General features: G+C 41.7%; 1 protein-coding gene across 1 annotated transcript; it reads left to right on the top strand.

Annotated features, from left to right (window-relative positions):
• The first annotated feature begins 6,222 nt into the window (after positions 1–6,222).
• Positions 6,223–17,879, top strand: LOC130478105 (endothelial protein C receptor-like). Its single transcript, XM_056850232.1, has 4 exons — positions 6,223–6,347; positions 12,719–12,970; positions 16,592–16,864; positions 17,733–17,879. The coding sequence occupies exons 1-4, from the start codon at positions 6,287–6,289 to the stop codon at positions 17,843–17,845; spliced, it is 699 nt and encodes a 232-aa protein (XP_056706210.1). The 5' UTR covers positions 6,223–6,286; the 3' UTR covers positions 17,846–17,879.
• The last annotated feature ends 1,580 nt before the right edge of the window (positions 17,880–19,459 follow it).

Here is a 19,459-nt window from a genome sequence, read left to right as displayed (position 1 = left end):
AATTAAATCAAAAAAGTTTCCCTCTAGACATTAGGAAGAATTTTCTAACAGAGCAGTTCCTCGGTGGAACAGGCTTCCTCGGGAGGTGGTAAGCGCTCCTTCCTTGGAGGTTTTTAAGCAGAGGCTAGATGGCCATCTATCAACAATGCTGATTCTATTACCTTATAGGCAGATCGTGAGAGGGAGGGCATCTTGGCCATCTTCTGGACATGGAGTAGGGGTCACTGGGGGTGTGGGGTGGAGGTAGTTGTGAATTTCCTGCATTGTGCAGGGGGTTGGACTAGATGACCCTGGTGGTCCCTTCCAACTCTATGATTCTACTCCCAAGTAGGTGTGCATGGTATTACACAACTTGGATTCAGGGATGCCACAGAGTGCTCATGACCTGTTGGTCCACGAGCATATGGAACACAATAAAGGAAAGGATGCCACAGCGCTCAACATTACACGTTTGTTACTATTTCAGTTCACATGTGTTCGTTCCTGAGGAGCATCCATAAGTTTTATACCCGTTTCACTCCTGTATTATCACAGTGAGGTGACTTAAGACATAAACTATATGTCTGGTATCATATGCATCAGTTACTCCTTTTGTTTGTGCATTTCCATCCAAGAAATGCTGATACTGTTTGCTGTGCCTGGCCAGAGGTCTCCTGTGACCCAGTAATTTGGTATGGTACTTCCCATTTCTGTTTTGGTTAATATTTTAAAGATTCCTATTACCGTATAACCCAACCAGTAGATGTCAATCATTGTCCACCTTTCCACAGCTCAGTTTCTTTAATAATTTGACATCAAAGAAAATATATTTAATTGCCTTTCTGGCAGGAAGGCCTTTCTGATACCTGAAGTTACAATAAATATTTGCAACCTCATTGCTGTAGGAACTGTGAGTGCTTGTGACTGCTCCAGTTTCAGGTCACATGGGCCTCCACTCATCAGACACAGGGTTGCCAACCTGGTAGTCACAATAATAAATACTTGGACCATAATATAGGAAGTTAGTCAAGAAAATGTAGTCACTACGGCAAAACTTATATCTCTTAATTAAAAACCAATAACACAAATATTCTTTTTCACAAATGTATGGTAAGTATTTCAATTTGATTATGTTACTTCACATGAATCATAATATATAAGATCATACAGACCACTTTCTTTTGCAGGAATACTCAAAATAAAATAGTTTTTTTACAGAAATAATCAATTTCATATAACCATTCTATATACAACCAACTTTTTCCTCAGTTGGTGTATAATAATAGAATGTCAATAGTGTCCCATAAATCATAAGAATGTCTAATCTCCGTTTCTTATTTTGCAGGTTATTGTCCCACGTTGCAAGCAATTCCTGTTGTGCTATAAAGTTGATGGAAGTATTCTTATAGATTCCACTTCATTTGCAGTTCGACAACTTTTTCACGTCTGTTACTCCTAGCCAATGCATACAATCACTGTTTCAAAAACATTGTGTTTTTGAAACAGTGATTGTATGCATTGGCTAGGAGTAACAGACGTGAAAAAGTTGTCGAACTGCAAATGAAGTGGAATCTATAAGAATACTTCCATCAACTTTATAGCACAACAGGAATTGCTTGCAACGTGGGACAATAACCTGCAAAATAAGAAACGGAGATTAGACATTCTTATGATTTATGGGACACTATTGACATTCTATTATTATACACCAACTGAGGAAAAAGTTGGTTGTATATAGAATGGTTATATGAAATTGATTATTTCTGTAAAAAAACTATTTTATTTTGAGTATTCCTGCAAAAGAAAGTGGTCTGTATGATCTTTTATATTATGATTCATGTGAAGTAACATAATCAAATTGAAATACTTACCATACATTTGTGAAAAAGAATATTTGTGTTATTGGTTTTTAATTAAGAGATATAAGTTTTGCCGTAGTAACTACATTTTCTTGAGTAACCTCCAGGTAGTAGCTGGAGACCTGCTATTACAACTGATCTCCAGCCAATCGAGATCAGTTCATCTGGAGAAAATGGCCACTTTGGCAATTGGACTCTATGGCATTGAAGTCCCTCCCCTCCCCAAACCCCGACCTCCTCAGGCCCCGCCCCAAAAACCTTCCGCTGGTGGCGAAGAGGGACCTGGCAACCTTGGACTCTTAATATGCAGGTTCAGGAAATAGACAAAACTACAGGGGCAGACATGCAATGGGAAACACACATGATGTTCTCACTCTTCAAGGTCTGTTTGGGACGTTTCTGGTTGCTGGTTAACTGGATTCATCTGTAAAGCAAAAATGAGGGTAGGGCAGTGTGTGCCTGATGTTAGCAGGGTTTATAGCCTAGCCCTTTATCAGTGTCTGTTGCAGGCAGTATATGCATAAGGTAATCAAAAATAGGATCACTGTACCTTTTCAAGTACCAAAATGGCTGCACCTCCCCCTCCCCCCAATGGCTGTTTTCAGCACTTGAAAAGGCATTGTGTGGGGGGTGGGTGGGAACAAGAGCACTTCAGTCTATTTCACTTGTGGCATTTTTAAATTACTTTAAAATGTCCGCAGCATCCCCATAGTGGACAAGAGGATGCCGTCACGGCTAAAGTACAATACATTTACACAGCATATCCCGATTGAAACAATTACTCTTTTAAGAATCACAAGGATGATTAACGAGATGTTTTCATTTCCTGTTTTGTTTAAAATAACTTCCTACAAGGGTTTTTCTTATTTTAAAAAATCCAATTAAAGTTTTTTTCTTTGGGCTAACTGGCAGCTACCTCTTTTTGTTTGTTTGTTAGCTTACAAGCATTCTTTTTGTGTGAGTAAAATGTTTAGCTTTTCTGCTTGGTTGCCAAAATTCATCATATTTGGGAGGGACTGCCCCAACATAGTAACCATTAGGGACTGGCCTCCGTGGGTTAGGGGAATCCTCCTTTCAGAATTCTAAATTAACTTTGCTTTCTTTGATCTCTGTATTGGTGGGTGTAGTCTGACAACGAACGCAGTAGTAGACTCCATTCCGTTGCCTCCTGTTGTCCCCTCTATTAGTTGTCTCCAGATTTCTCTAGGCCATTAACCAGATTCCTATTCTCTACTGCCATTGTTCCTAATTTTATTGCTAGTTTTTTATTTGAAGCTTGCAAAATTTCAAGTTAGCAAGTTTTTAGGTTTTTGTCTTCCTGATTTAATTTGCTGTTCAGTTGCTCATTTTTGCAACTGGGCACACTTTTTGTTTTTAAACCTGGTTCTTCTTGGGCATTTGAGCATTCTCAGTGGCTTTACCCAGAGGAGAAGCAGTCTGCTCCTTAACCTGGACACTACTTTTGCTAAATGTGCTTCTGTTACATGCAGTTTTTGCTTTGCAATTTTTTTGTATTCAGCTGTAGCTGGCTATGTAAGGAATGTTCTTCTTTCCATAGCTCCCAAACAATGTTTACTTCCCCTTTTCCTTGCCTGAAGTTTTTTGTTGCACAAAAAAAGGTCAAATGCTTCCCTCCCCCTACATCTTCTAGGGAGTCTTGACTGCAAAATGCTCCTGCAACTGACAAGAGTTTTATCACAATTTCAGTACACTTGATTTCTCTTCTGAGAGTCTACTTAAATGGGCAGTCATTCCACACCTGTGGCTGAAAGCTAAATTAGATTGGGTCTTTTCAGACATGGCAAGGAGGAAGCAGGCACCCTTTGCACAAGCTCTGCCACCCTTTCCAAGTAATTCATGAAGGGCAAAGAGATGCAGCAATACACAAAGTGCCTACATCTGCTAGTGGGGTTAACAGCAGCTCTGTGGGGTTGTTTCAGGTCAGGGCAATGGCATGGGGGTGGGGGTGGAAGGGCTAGCCTCTACTCTTTCTGTGTCATAGTCTAATCTCCTGCTGTTTAGAAAACAGAAATGCTGGGGTGCTCTGAATATGGAACTCTCATCGTATCTAGCTTGACTTTCAGATTTGAAGACAAACGGAAGGTGGGAACAGAGTTTGGCACAGAATATTGAGGCTGGGAGAGAGAGGAGATTCAAATGAAAATATTCTGAAAATCCATAAAAGTATCAGGAAAAGGTGTTGACTACACACACACACACCAGAGCCCCACCACTCCCCTATAAGCATTTTTCAGTCTAGTGATGGGGGGAAATCCAGTGTTTTGTTTCTCAGTCCCTTTTATTTATAGTTTTGATATTTAATGTCTATTAACCTCAGGGATTCCCTTTCCAGAGCTATATTTGGTGGTGAAACGTGCCATCAAGTCACAGCTGACTTGGCAACCCTGTAAGGATTTCAAGGCAAGAGACATTCAAAGGTGGTTTGCCATTGCCTGCCTCCGCATGAGCTGAGAGAGTTCTGAGAGAACTGTGACTGATCCAAAGTCACCCAGCAGGCTTCAGGTGGAGGAGTGGGGAATCGAACCTTGTTCTCTAGATTAGAGTCCGCCGCTCTTAACCACTACACCATGCTGGCTCTCCAAAGCTATATTTACATGTAGCCAATGACCAGTATTTGCATAATAGTTACAAGATGTACAGGCTCTTAGGTTTCTTTGACAGGTTTGGAGGTACATGGGATTTAAGGTTCAAAGGGATTGTGAAACTTGTGACTTGAAATGTGATCTTTTTGTTTTATCTGGAAGGGAAGGTTTGTAAGCATGATTCCTTTATTTTGTTTGGGATTTGGTGTAATACCTCATCTGAAATTCGAGCAGTGCCCTTCCCAGAAGAGGTCTTCTGAGACCACAGTTAGTCTAGTTTATGCCTGATTTTAAGCATGATGCTGGTGTGCAAAAACATTACCATGTGATCTTGCTCTTGCCCAATGTCTCATTTAAACTGCTGTGTTGTGATGCGTTGCACTGCGTTGCTATGCATGGAATGCAGCTGTGTGTGCCATGCCTGCTTGGGCTATGGATCTCTGGCATGCCAAAGCCGCATACAAACCAACTGAGAGCCCGTTTAAATAAGATGCTGGCACATGAAAGATCACACAGGCAAGATCTTCTAACCTGCCAGCGTCACATTGAAATGGTTGATGTGGGGTGGGCATCACACATACAGCACTGAGTCTAGTAATTCCATCCATTGCAAAACGTCCCACCACATATATAGTTTCCTCTCCCTGACTCTTACTCATTTATTCTTAATGTAGGAGACATTCTCTTGGTTTCTTAGGTTCTTTTCAATTACATTTCTTTTTATTTTCCTGAAGAATGAGAGGAAATGTCTCTCCCTTCCTGGTATTGAGGCTTTTGGAATTTAAACACACACATCCACCTAGTCTTGTCACTTCTGTGTCCTGCTTTATGAAAACTCAGCTGCCAGTTTCACATGCCATTCTCTCTGTGTCTGAACTTGATGAGCATGTGCAAGGAGCTGACTAATGAATGCACCTAGTTCCAAGGCAAGTAATAGAGGACACTTTGCCTTGCTCAGATAGCCCTACCATTTGAGCAAAAGGTAAAGGGGAGATGGAGGTCAGTTGATAAGAGAGTAAAATAATGGAAGAAAACAAAGGGAATCCTTATCAGGAAGAAGAAGTAACAGAGGGGGAAAGCTTGTTAATGTTTCTTTAGAGACTGCTAACATTCTACTAGTGAATGATATTTGATATCATTGTTAAGACTCAGAAGCTGCTTGGTTATTGGGCTGTGTGTTTTCTGCGTTATTTAGTTCCATATTTACTGAGTGAGTTTATGTTCTAAACATCCAGCACTGAAACATCCGTCAGTCCAGAGTTTAGTTACCACCCTGCCTCTTCTCGTACCTATCACTGAGATGCAGATTTGTAAAGCACAGTGTATCTTAAATTTGTGCAAAGGAGACCCTTGTGACCCAGAAAGGTATGCAGAAGCTCCACCATCTGCACAAACACTCTCTTCCCTCTTTTTTCCCTAAGTAAATAAATATACCCACACCACAAAAATATTTTGCTCATGTATTGTTTTTCTTTTCTCTCTCTCCCTATCATTTCAGATAATAACCCTAACAAGAACAGGGACCTTCTTGGTCATTTAAAAACGATTTTTCAAATACAGCAGCTACAACAGAGAGGCAAGGTTTGGCAAGGAAGAGGTGTTGATTCCTCTGAGGAAATGGGAAAGACGATGGAATAACACGCTCCACCCTCTCACTCCCTGCCAACCTTGGCTTCCCTCCTCCAGTTCTAGTTGGGCAGAGTGGAGAGCAAGATCCTCAGTGGTGCCTGCATTGTTCGGAAGACTCCAGTTCAGTGACTGGAACTATAAGAAACTTGTTTTCCCTTGTAACCCACAATAGCATCTTCAGCTCTGAGTACCCCTGGCTTCTACAGACAAGAGGTCATGTTAATCCTGCTATTGCCCCTCCTACCTTGGCTTTTCTGCCACTGGGCATATGGTGCAGGTAAGTGAAAATCCATGAATCTCTAAGGCTTATCTGCTCCAAGGAATATCTGGGGATAGCTTATCTGCTCCAAGGAAATCTTTTAAGACTGGGAGTAGCATGTATTCAGTGGGATTTATTGTTTATTGAAAGGGGGATGCTGATTGTTTAGAGCCTCATACATAACTGATTCTATGAGTAGATGTAAAACTGCAGGATTTTGATTTTAAAAACCCAACCACGACTCTTAAAATTAGCTTTATTTGTGAACACAAGCTGTGTTTTGTAAGTTAGTTTTGAGCTGGATCAAAACTGTGACGAGGGAGAGAAATGGAAACATGGGACATGCCAAAAGCCAAAAACACAACCAATATACCTTTATTAGGGCACACCCAATGATAGGTAGTGTGCAAGCCATCCTGTGATGGAATTACTTCTGTTGACCCAACCAGAGGAGACCCAGGGAGCACAATTTAACATGAAAGCAACCCAGAGCTGTCAGGCTATTCAGTTAGAGACCCTTCAGAGCATCATACCTGGTCAGTATCCCCTTTCATAACCTCAGAATAGCTTTTACCTCCCTCCGGTTTCAAACCATGCCAACAGCTTGGATAGCTGGACGTTACTCCTGAACACCATGGGCCTCTTGCCTATGTATTTGTGGAGCCGCTCCAGAGCCCAGACTTAAATTCCTCGGAGCGATTCTAAAGAGCCTAAATCTTTCTCCAGATTCAGAGAAGCTGCTCTTTCTCCTATCAGATGCCAATCCTGATGTTACCTACAAAGTATCACTCTTTGCTTTAGCAGCTAAGAAAATCTGAGCTAAAGCGGTTTCTAATCAGGGAAAGTAACATATTTAAATACTAGTTTCTTGTGGGTCAGACTGTTTTAAAGTTGTTTTAATGTTATTTTAATGATATGTTATTTTAATTTTTTGTATGGTGGATTGTGATGGCCTTCAGCCGCAGACAATAAACTTTATCACTATCAGTTAGAGACCCACCATGCCCTGTAGCTTTCTGGTGGGCTTTCTGAGAGATCTGGATTTGGGGTGCGTAGCAAGGTGGCCATGCTTGTGGATAACATCACATTGCTCAAGATGGGGAGAGCCAAAGCCAACTATGAAAAGCTCCAAAAGGGCCGTGTTCAACAATTTGGCAAATCAAATTCCATGTAAGTGTAAAGGAATAAACCCTGGGACAAACAAATCTTAACATTAAATATATGCTATTAGGATCTGAACTGGCAATGACTGATAAAGAAAAACCTTGAGGTTGTGGTAGATAGAGAGGATCAATTAATTATGAGTCAGTCTGCAGCAGTGGTGAAAAAGGCAAATTCTATACTAAGGCTTATTAGGAAAGAGGTTGAAAATTAAATGGCCGGTACAGTAATGCCTTTATAGAAATTTATGAGGTGACCGCATTTGGAACATTGTGTACCATTCTGATCACTGTTTCTCAAAAGAGATACCGTAACACTTGGAAAGGTGCAGATGGAAGAAACAAAAACGACCAAAGAGTTAGTGCACCTTTCATACAAGGAAAGGCTATGGAGTTTGGGTCTTTTTTGTTTCGAGAAAATACAACCGGGGAGTGGGGACAGGACATGCTAGAGCTTTATAAAATTATGCAAGAGGTGGAGAAAGTGAAGGGGAGGAAAACTCCCTGTAACAACAGAACTCATGGGCACCCAATGATATTAATGGACAATAGATTCAGGATAGACAAAAGGGAGCAGGGATGTTTTGAATTTCATTGCAAACATTTTTGACAGATGAAATTACCCTGTTCAGCTACGACAGTCTGCTTTGTACTGATCACCATGTCTATTCAGTTCAGCACTGAATGATTCTAGTGCCTGCTGAACAGTTTCAAACAAACAAACAAACAAACAAAAAACACTACATGTGCAGCCAGTAATGTTGTTAAGGACTATTCCCCTTAGTAGGATGAACCTGCCAAATAGCCACATGTGGGTTGATGAACAGTCACAAAAATTGTCTCCCTATGAGCTAAATGGCAGATGTTCAAGCATTCCTAAAAGGAAGCACTTTTCCACTTAATTAACTTGAAGAATTAACTTCCACAGGATGTAGCGATGACTGTTAAGTTTACTTTTAGAGGGAAGCAGACAACTTCATGGCTATCAGTCATAACTAAATGGAACCTCCAAGTTCAGAGGCAGTAGCACTCTAAATGCCAGTGCTGAAGGCAACAACTAGAGGGAGGCTTTGCTCTCTGCACTGCTTGCAGGTGTTGTGGGCCATCTGGTTGGCTCCTGTGTGATCCAGCACAGCTTCTTTTCTGTTCTTATGAAATAATAAACTAACAAATAATAATCTAACAAAATAAGGAATATATACAGAATGATATGCAGTTTCAGTGCAGCCTGACTAATGACTCTCATATTTTCTTTTAATTCTTTCCCATGTTCACAAATATGCCTCAAATCTTCATGATCTCCAATTTAACCTTATTCCATAAATGCACGTCTTAGCTAGCATGGTGTAGTGGTTTATTCCCCACTCCTCCACATGAGCGGTGAAAGCTAAACTGGTGAACCGGTTTGGTTTCCCCACTCCTACACATGAAGCCAGCTGGGTGACCTTGGGGCTAGTCTCAGCTCTTTTAGAGCTCTCTGAGCCCCACCTACCTCACAGGGTGTCTGTAGTGGGGAAAGGAAGGGAAGGTGATTATAAGCTGATTTGATTCTTCCTTAAGTGGTAAAGAAAGTTGGCATATAAAACCAACTTCTTCTTCACATCTGACCCTGTTTTACAAGGACTGCCACCCCTCAGTCTAGAGTGCAGGTCCTGCATCACTAAAAGCTCTGGGTAAGAAACTTGTTTTATGGGGAGTGCCCCCTACCCCAGTGTTACAGTAGGCCAAGCTGCCAGTCATCTCTTTTGACCCTCCTCCAGCTGCTGCAGAGGGCAGGATCTTGGTTTTGCAATGTGAGGAAGGAAGAAGATTAATTGCATCATAGCTGTGTCACCAAAATGAGCAGACTATCTAGAGTGCTTTTCTAACCCATCCCATCCTATCCCAAGGTAGTTTTAAAACATTACAGAGTGGGAAAGGGGAAGAAATGACAACAATTCACACCTGCCTACACACTGCTTGCAAATGCTTCACTCCCTCCCCAGTCTGGTTTTCCCAGTCCAGTTATGTATTTACAACCCTGTTAAACCATTTCCTCCCTTTCCTTGTATGTTAGCAGAGGCATGCTTTAAATCAGCACCCCAGAACTCCACCACAAAGAAAGTGGAAGGAAGAAGCAGGCTGTATATACAAACTGTTCCATGATGGTAGCTGGAATAGGATGGCATATGTTCGTTCCATGTGCCTCTAACTTCAAGGTCTATTTGTTGCCATGAAATACTCTCAGGGATGTACAACAGTGCCTGCAGCCAGGTTGAGGAATAAAATAGACAATATTAATCCCTCGGGGATATATGGCACTATACATTTTCTGTCATTTGGTAAACCATTGAACGCAGATTGATTTTTATTCTGAACAATTATCAACTCTTGACCAGGACTAATGATTTCATGGCAGCTTGGCTCATAGCACCTCTAAAGTGGGCAGATGTGTGGGGGGAAACCGAGAGTTCGATTCAAGATGCTACAGGATGATAAGAAAAGAGGAGGGCTCGGGCTACCTAACTTTAAGCTGTATTATCGAGCTTCTTGCCTGACTTGGATTGCAGAATGGATCAGATCTCCTACTAATAGAAATCTTGTATTAGAAAGAGCAGCTCTTTTGACCGGGTTCCACAAACTGTTATGGAGCTCTAAAACATTGACCACACTGAAAATCCCTTGAAGACCGTAATGCTAAACCAGCACTGCTAAAAGTATGGGATACCTATAAAAAAAGAATTAGTCCTTCACTGCCTTCCATAATGTCACTGCTTGAGGCACATCATGAGGATCTTGCATGGAAGTGCGGTTTCCACCTTACATATCGAGACATGATTGGGGAAGATGGAGAAATCAAGCATTTAGAAACAATAAAGAGAGAAAACAAAGATCTGAATTGGTTAACGTATCTTCAGCTACGATCCAACCTCAAAGAAGATTGCCTAAAAATAGGCACGATGAGAACACTAGCAGAATTCGAAACTATGATAACCAAGAGTAATGAACATTTGCTTGGAAAGATCTATAAACTGCTATTAAGATACGATACAGAAATGGAAGAAGTAAAAACAAACATGATTAAATGGATGCAAAATTTTGGAGAAATGATAAAAATGGAAACTTGGAAGAAGGGAGTTGAAGTTCACAGTCAGCCAAGAAGTTAGAGAAAATTGGTACAAGACGTTCTATCGATGGTATCTCACCCCAAACATGATACAAAGAATAGGTAATACCAAAGATCGGCAACAGGGAATATGTTGGAAATGTCAAGCGAAAGAGGGCTCCTACTTTCATGTATGGTGGACCTGCCCAAAGCTGCAGTCTTATTGGAAAGTGATCTATAATGAATTGCAGAAAATGTTATGGCAAAAATTTAGTTTGAATCCAAAGAATATGCTATTAGGAATAATGCCAATAGAACTGTCTCCTTCGCTGAAAGACTTGTTTGGGTATGCCACAACAGTGGCTAGAGTTATCCTCGCAAGAAGGTGGAAACAATCATCCCTGCCGGACATAGATGAGTGGAGGGATAAAATGATGGAATACGCTACTATGGCCAAAATGACTCATATGATGAATGCTACAGATGATGAGACTCTTGATCAATTCAGTGATAAATGGAAATTGTTTTATAGGTATATAGAGGTTTGAGGCTGAGGGAAATACATAAGGAATGTAACGCTATGTATATTTAGAGGTTATTTTAGAAAAATAGAATAAAAAAAAACAGTATTTAGCCATAAAATCTAAGCTATATATTATAATGCAGTCTGTTAAATGAATTGATAAATTAGTTGCTGGATTTATTTTGTAATTTTTTTATTTTGATTTGCAGATGGATTTACCCTCCGTTTATCCTTCCCCTTTTTTCCTTCTGTACCCTTTATATAAAATAAAATGGAAAAAAAATTAAGTGGGCAGATGGATGTGGCTTGCCAAAATTCCTACCAGTTTACGAACAGCACTGCCCCTCTCAATATAACCCTGACAGGCTTGGCTACTTCATGTAAGATACTTCGTGTGAGTGGAGGGAACAGAGGTGAAATCACTGTCTCATATCTGCTTTTGGTTCAGCTGAACTGACCTTTACACCATTCTAGCAGCCATATAAGTCCAACTACTCTGAGAGAAAGTGGGAGGGAGAGGCAGGCAAAAACACCGTCACACACCTGCTCCTGGTTCAGTTGGACTGACCCTCCCTCACTATGGCAGCCGTTTAAGACTGCTGTATGATAGACAAAGGGAGTGAAAATGCAGAGACACTCACATGTCTGCTCCTGTTTCAGCTCAGACCTTTCCTTTCTAGTTTTCTCCATATACCCCTCCATTTTTAAGTATGTTAATTTTTTGTTCCATGTATGTATGTGGAACATATTAAAATTCTGTTTTTCAATCTGTTCTTTTCCCCACCCCACATTTCTTCTCACAGGCCCATTTATTTTATTAACTTTTAAACTGAAAAATGTTATTTGTTAAATGAAATGCCACATTTTATGAATATTGTGAGCTACTCTGGGGGTTGCAGTCTAAAAAAGGGATACAAATTCAGGTTTTTTTTTATTTAAAAAAAACACCTCAGTTTTTTTGCACCTGAAGCAAAGTCAAAAAGATGCCTCACCTTGGCTCATTAAAAAAAAAAAAAAAAAAAAAATGGCACACTGAAGGAGGATGGAAGCAGGAAATTGGCTCCTCCTCTGACTTCGGCTTCCTAAAGCTGCTTCATCTTGCTTCACAGTTGCATTGGCATGAAGCAAAAGCATGAAACATAATCTTTAATGCAACCCAGGGTTCTATTTGCAGTATTTTTGGTTTACCCAGAATGGTCTATTACCTTATGCAGTGGAGGAATTGGCAGGTTCACCTCACGCTTTGCTGATTTCCCTACACTTGAACAAAAGGAAAGGTACTGCCAGAGTGACCTTAGGAAAGGCGGCTGCCATCCAGTCTGGGACAGAGGGTGGGCAGCCAGTTTGTGCTTGCAGTCAGCCAAGAGCCTTTAAGAGGAAAACCAGGCAGGGAACCGTTCTTTCCTGAATACGCAAAATTTCCTCTGGAAATGATCAGGAATTGGCAATTAGTGAGGAGAATGATTTCTGTGAAGGGCATGTCTGCCATTCTCTTGTGGTCCTGTTCACAAGTCAGGCATGAAAAGAGTTTGGGGGCAGAGGGCTTTAAGGCCTTTTGTAGTGGTCGTGGCTTGCCCTGTAATATTGGTCTGAACATCTCTTATCTTGTTTTCTCTTTCAGACTTTCATGCTATCAACATGTTCCATCGGTCCTACTTCCCAGACAGTAGTTCAGTGGAAGTTGTAGGCAATGCCACCCTGGATGGAAAGCTCACTCACACTTTGAAGGGGCACAATGAACAGATCAATGTGAGCCAGCTGCTCCCACTGGAGCCTTCCCATCTCTGGAAGCAGAGGAAAAGCAACCTGCGCCTGTACCTACAGCAGTTCCAGGACATGGTCAAAGTGACAGCTCGTGAAAGGAATGTAGCATGTGAGTAATTAACTAGGGAGCAAGACAGTGCTGGTGGCAGATGTCACCATAACCAGCTGTTATGCCATAGCTTGGGAACGTGACAGAGTGTGACTCGGTGTAATTTAGAGATTTGGAGGCACATTTGCAGATAGCCAGCCCTAGGCTACTTACATTACAGTCTTATGCAGAAGCATGCCTGTCCAAGACCATGGATTTCAGTTAGTTTAGATTGGAGCAGCTCTACATAGGATTGCATTGATGCTTCTCACCTACAATTATCAGATGCATATATAATTGCAACTCTGGCTGTAATTGTGTTGGCAATCGTACAATCTGGCACCACACCTGCAGGCACCTGAAAACAGCACAGATCCATAGCTAGCAGTAGGGATGTGCATACAACTATATCAAATCCAAAAACATACCTGAAAAACACCATTAAGGTGTATTCAGTATCTGGATACACATTAGAGAATCCTGGTCAATACCAGTAATTTGATTCTGAATACTTCCGGATCCAGAGCTGGAAGTGTAAAGCTCCAAACTCCCCCACCCCACCCCACCAGGTTTCCTGGGCAACATGAAGGAAAGGGGATGGAGGCTGCTTTCACAGGCAAATGGGACTGCATGTTAGGGGGAGCTCTTACTGTCTACCCAGTTGTGGTAATTCTCTCATAGGCAAGTTTTGTTTCAAATTCTTTCTGACCATGGGTCAAAGCATAAAAGCAGGCCCTGGCTGCTGCTTGTCACCTGGTTTGAATACTGGGTTAAAAATATTTCAAGTTTGTAAGTTTATGTGGGTTTTGTTTTTTTGTTTTTGGGGGGATGGAGGGGAGGACTAGCTAGCCTTTGGGTTACTTCTGTTTTCTTTTGAAACCTAGTCGTCTTTGGTTTTTGCTATTTTGAGTTGCCTTGTACTGTTTGTTCCCCTGCCCTGGTCTGTAGGGGGAACCTTTGCTTGCATTCTGGTTCTTTTAAAAGCTAGTTTTCTTTGGCATCTTCTGTTTTTAGATTTTAAAAAAAACTTGCACATTGTTCTGTTGCTTTTGGGTCAGTCTTGATTTTTTGGTGGGTTTTTCTTTTTGCAGTTTAATTTTTAAAGGGTGAGTTTGGGGTGGTGTTTCAGGTTCAGCTGTTTTAATAAGTTTAGCCTTTCTGGTTCCACTGTTCTGGTTTTACTTACTGTGTTGTGTTTCTTGGGGGAATGGTATAATGGAGTTTTGGGATGTTCTCATTGGTGTTGAACAATATAATTGTTCTAAGGGAAACTTCTTGTTAGGTTTAAAAACAGATAACATAGGTAAGGGTTCAGGTATTAAAAAGCACAAAGTAATTTTCAGCATAGGGCTCAGAGTTTCTCCCTTAATAGTGTGTGCTAGGCAATTAAGATGAGACCAGGTTGTTTTTCAAGCAATAATTGGAGCACAGATTAACTTTTTAAAATGTATTAGGCTGACCTTGCTCTGGGCTTCAAAACAATTGAAGCCAGGTGGTTAAAAAAATAGTGTTTTCGTCTAATCTTTTAGCCTTCAAGGTTTTCAGTAGGGAGCTGCTTAATATTTGGGGAAAAAATTAGGCTTTGCTTGTAGGCCAGGTAGGAAAAATAAAATAAGGCTAATTAAGGCTTTTAAAAACAGTTCATACTTCCATCTCCAGGTTAGTTACCAAACATTAGTCAGCTTTTAGGCTAGAAAGTCAGAACCATTATTTTAAAAATTCCATTGAAGGGTTGCTAGGCCCCTGTTCGCCACAGATGGGAGGTTATTTGGGCAGAGCCTGAGGAAGGCGGGGTTTGGGGAGGGACTTCAAGGCCATAGAGTCCAATTGCCAAAGTGGCCATTTTCTCCAGGGGAACTGCTCTCTATCAGCTGGAGATCAGTTGTAATAGCAGGAGATCTCCAGCCACCACCTGGAGGTTGGCAACCCTATAGGTGCAGCTTTACAAAACAAAGTTTGTGGGGGGGATTGAAAAGAAAGACAAGCAGGTTAGTAAGTCAGGTAGGTTGTAGTAAAGCTAGTCTACTTTGGCAATGTAGTCAGACTCCAGGAGGACAGAATGAGTGGCAGGAAGGGAGTCCAATGGGGCTCTGGGGAAAAGGCTAAGCAGAGTAGGGTGAAGGGGAGTGGGAGGACTGAGGCTTTCGCCCCACCCGTGCAGAGGGCTGCCCCACAGCTGCCTTCCACCACCCCCTGGCTGGGGTGGTAGTGGTGCAATGAAGAGGCCTCACAAGGCCATCTTTATTGAGACTGCTGCAGGAGCCCACAGAGGTGCCTATAGGGGCTGGCACTGGGGAGCGTTCTGCTGCTCAGGCTGCCTCTCCTCCAGATGTTAGACTCAGCAGCAGGAGGAAGTGATGCCTGTGCTGTCTTTTGGGGTGAGCTTTGGGGACAAGAATATTCTGGCTCTGGAGCTCACCCCAGAGTATCCAGAGGCTGCTGTATTTTGGATTTCACTTTAGATCAATGTAGCCTCCAGCAACTTGACTGATCTATTATTTAGTCCACTTTTTGATACTCTGATAAGGAGCATTTCTCCAAAGATGCGGGCAGTGAAAGGCCTCTCACAGCCCTGGGGAAATAATTTTAACTGGAAATGCTAGATGCAGGGCTGGAGCTAAGCCTTCCTTGTTTGGCAGGGCTGCCCTGTTTCCCAATAGGGCTTCAGGGAAACTAAATTTTTAATTAACACTGTAGTCATCCAAACCGTCTACATGCATTTCAACATCTATGAAGCATTAGCATCAAGTACTAAAGTAAAAGCCATTAAGAAGCTTTGACTTCTAATAAGGAACACCTTCCTCTAAGCTACCCTTCAAGTATACTGTCATGCTTTTAAAGGGGCATTCATTTAGAGCATTACTTCTCAACAAATATGTAAAATTCAAGTTCAGCAAAATCTAAGCAAGACTGATCATGAGGACAGACTGCAGCAGTACTGTTTTTGAAGGGTACCAACCATCACTTTCCTTACAAAAAAAAGCCCCAAAGAAACAAATACTTCTGTTCCAAAGCATGCTCTAAATATATAAATGGAAGGTGTTATCGCAAATTTAAAGCCTTAACCCCCCGTTAACCTCCAGGTGGGGCAGGTGGCCCTATACTTCCTCAAAACTGCACCCGGGACCTTCTTTAAAACATGCTTAACTACTAAGCTATAAACTCATTGTCTTTGCTACTTGACCTATGATGAAATTAAAGCGAAGCAGTGTATGTTAATCATTCATTGCTGTGCCTTACAGCCAAATAATGGATTTCAGTCTTTATTATTCTAACTTGTTGTCTAAACAACTTACGCTTAGCTTGGCATGTGAACCTAAAGTCGCCTCACAGCAGCTTGAATGCAGCTTTAATCAGAAGTGTAAAGGCCAGGCGGAGGGGGGGAGGCTCAGTGGTAGAGTATCTGCTTGGCATGCAGAAGGTCCCAGGTTCAATTCCCGGCATCTCCAGTTAAAAGGGCCAGGCAAGTAGGTGATATGAAAGACCTCTGCCTGAGACCCTGGAGAGCTGCTGCCAGTCTAAGTAGACAATACTGACTTTGATGGACCGAGGGTCTGATTCAGTATAAGGCAACTTTGTGTGTTCGTGTGTGTTCAACAGGTTGTGCATAAGTATATTCCTAACATGCCTACTTTGTTGTAGATCCCTTCCACGTACAGTGCGCCCATGGCTGCCTGATCTTCCACAATGGCACCAGCCACAGCTTCTATGATGTCGCACTGAATGGGCTTGCTCTCCTGAAATTCTACGCTGCCAACACAACGTGGGTGCCGTTAGAGGCCTCTTCCGTGGCCTGGTATGCCAGCAGCCAACTCAACATGTACAATGAGACCACCAAAAGCCTACAGTTTTTCCTACAAAAAACATGTGTTAACTTTGTGAGGGAGCACAGCGATGTAAACCAACCCTTGACTGGTGTGTATGACCACTTTTACATATCTGGGAAGCAAAATCTTCTCTTAATAGTTGGGGTGCTGCTTAGCTATCCAAAGCACAGCCAAACATCCCATTACTTGAGCCAAAATCAAAAGGTTCTTAACCATGAACTCCAACAGGATAGGATGTACATACTTCCATGCAATTCCATGATCTTATCATATTCCACGCAATCCCACAAAATCACCACGCAAGGAGAGAAGGCAGAAACGAGTGCAGGTGAGAAACCCACCTGTCATTCTTAAAACAGGAATTAAGCTTTTAAGACTGTAAAAATAAGATGGAAAGGACATGATGAAACCATGGATGTAAAATGCCTAGTTATCCAAGGATGCAGCATGGGGGAATTGAGAAGGCTTTCCAGAGGCTCGCCTCTTTCCCTTCTCCTGCTTACCAGCAGCAGAAATAAGCAAGATAATTATGTATATATGCAAATCTGACTTTGCTACAATATCCAGCTTTTCTTGATGCGGTATTTTGTCTTTAGTACAGAAAATACATGGCTGCATAGGCTCACAGTTACTTTTAGTCTTCTCCACCATGTGAGGTACTCATCAGACGATTTCTTGTTGAGGTGGTTAAAATTGCTCCTATTACATGGGAAGCTGCTTCATGCAGCACCACTCATAAGTCTTGTTTTACAAGCAGTCCTTAAAATGCAACACTAGTCAAGCTGCTAAGTCAAACAGAAACCGCTCGTTTTGGGTCCAAAAGGCCTCAGCCTTTCACATTGCTGTCCTATGAGTTAACTTATGACTCTGCTGCTAAGTCACTTATATGTACAGCTGCCTGCCACCCATAAACATGCAGAAAGGCTATCCCCACATTTTCTTTTCTTGCCTTACAGGAGGACATCAAGGACGCTCACATACCCCACTGGTGCTGGGCATCATTGTGGGTGCCTTTGCTCTATTGGGCCTAGCTGTTTGCATCTTCCTATGCACAGGAGGGAAAAAATAACCTCAAGCACCATAACATTATGAGCCAAGCTCAACTGAAGAAAATGTTGCAAAACTCTGTTTAATCCTCTTATGATGAAAGAGACCCATGATCATAAAGCCTGTATCCTACACCTCCTGTGAGGTGAGCTCAAGCACAGCAGCAAGACATCCATCATCATACAGACCTTTCTATATACTACCTGGAGGAAGGCTCTCCAATCGTGCCTTGGCATGCCCTGACCATCAACGGAGAGTAGCCCTGGACTTCTTCATGGTTCTCAAGTTCTTGGACTTCTTAAGTGTTTCCCCTCCTAATTTTTTAAACCATTCTGGCAATGGGAATTATTACTGCTAGCCTTTAACATTTATTTCATTTCAGCAGCATGCAGTGAGATGAGTTTGATTCATATTTTTAAAAATGGATGGAGAAGTACAGGGTTCCTTGATCCAGAGATGGGCACCACACTATCATCTCCAAGTGATATGCAAAGAAGATCTGTGAGTAACATAGTCCGTTATATATTATATTATTATTATTATAAAGTGCCAAATTTTAATAAAGGCAACACAACATCTCAGGAACTTTGGGCAAGCAGGAGGGACTAAAAAAAAATCGGATCAGGAGCAGCAGAGAGACCTATTTTAATTAAATGGAAAGCTACAAACAGTGCTTCTTTTGTAGATGTCATTATTGAACCCCTCTCCCATCAAGTTTAATTTTTACTAGACAGCCCAACAAGGTTATTTCCTTATTGAACATCTTGAGCCTAACCATGAATTGTAAGGCTAAGGATCCAACTCACTGAATTATTCCCAACTACTGCTGGCAGAGTGAAGCCTTGGAAGTATGAATTCCCCACCTCCCCACTCCTACTGCAATCCACAGAGCTCCCCATGAAATTCTGCTCAGGAACAACGTGTGTGAGGGAGGGTAGCAGGTGCAGCTGGAAGGGGAGAGCAACAGAAATAATTGCCCCACTAGCAGAATGCTGGTAGGATGGCTGCTTAGGAGGTAACCTTAACACATTTTAAATTTGTAAAGGTAGTTGCTCAAGCAGTCAAGGCCCCACTGGTATACACACCAAAATATTTTTTACAGAACAGTACAAACTTCAGCTTGAGGACACAGAAGCTCTGAAAGCCATCCTTGAAACTCCTGCACCTCTCCTTGGAGAGCTTTCTATTTATGTATTCAGGGCTCACATGCAAGTACATCCAAAAAGTATTGGGAAGAAGGGGGAGAAAAACAAATGCTTCAAATGCTGGATTTTTCTTGGGATAAATCCTTTCAACTTAAGTCTGCCTCCGCATAGATGACAGGGGTATCCTTTTTATCTCGATGGGGAAATGTTTATATCACAATAATATGTGGCTATTGGTAACCTTGCTGGCTGTTACTTCAGGAAATATTCACAGCCATGCATGCACTCTCGTTTTTACAGAGAAAATAACTACTGTTTGGCCCTCAAGTCAACATTTAGTGCAGGGAGCTGAGCCGGGAAGAAAAATTCCAGTTAACTTTCTCACAAAGGAGGAAACATACACACATAGTATTGAACACCATAAAGCTGACTGCATGACAGACAAATTTAGGAGGCAGTGTGCTTACTAAACATCTGGGTATGCTAACTAA

The sequence above is a fragment of the Euleptes europaea genome, chromosome 5 (genome assembly GCF_029931775.1).
Source record: "Euleptes europaea isolate rEulEur1 chromosome 5, rEulEur1.hap1, whole genome shotgun sequence".
In the NCBI taxonomy this organism is placed as follows: domain Eukaryota; kingdom Metazoa; phylum Chordata; class Lepidosauria; order Squamata; family Sphaerodactylidae; genus Euleptes; species Euleptes europaea.
Note: the sequence above shows the minus strand (reverse complement) of the source record. Positions and strands in the feature narration are given on the sequence as shown.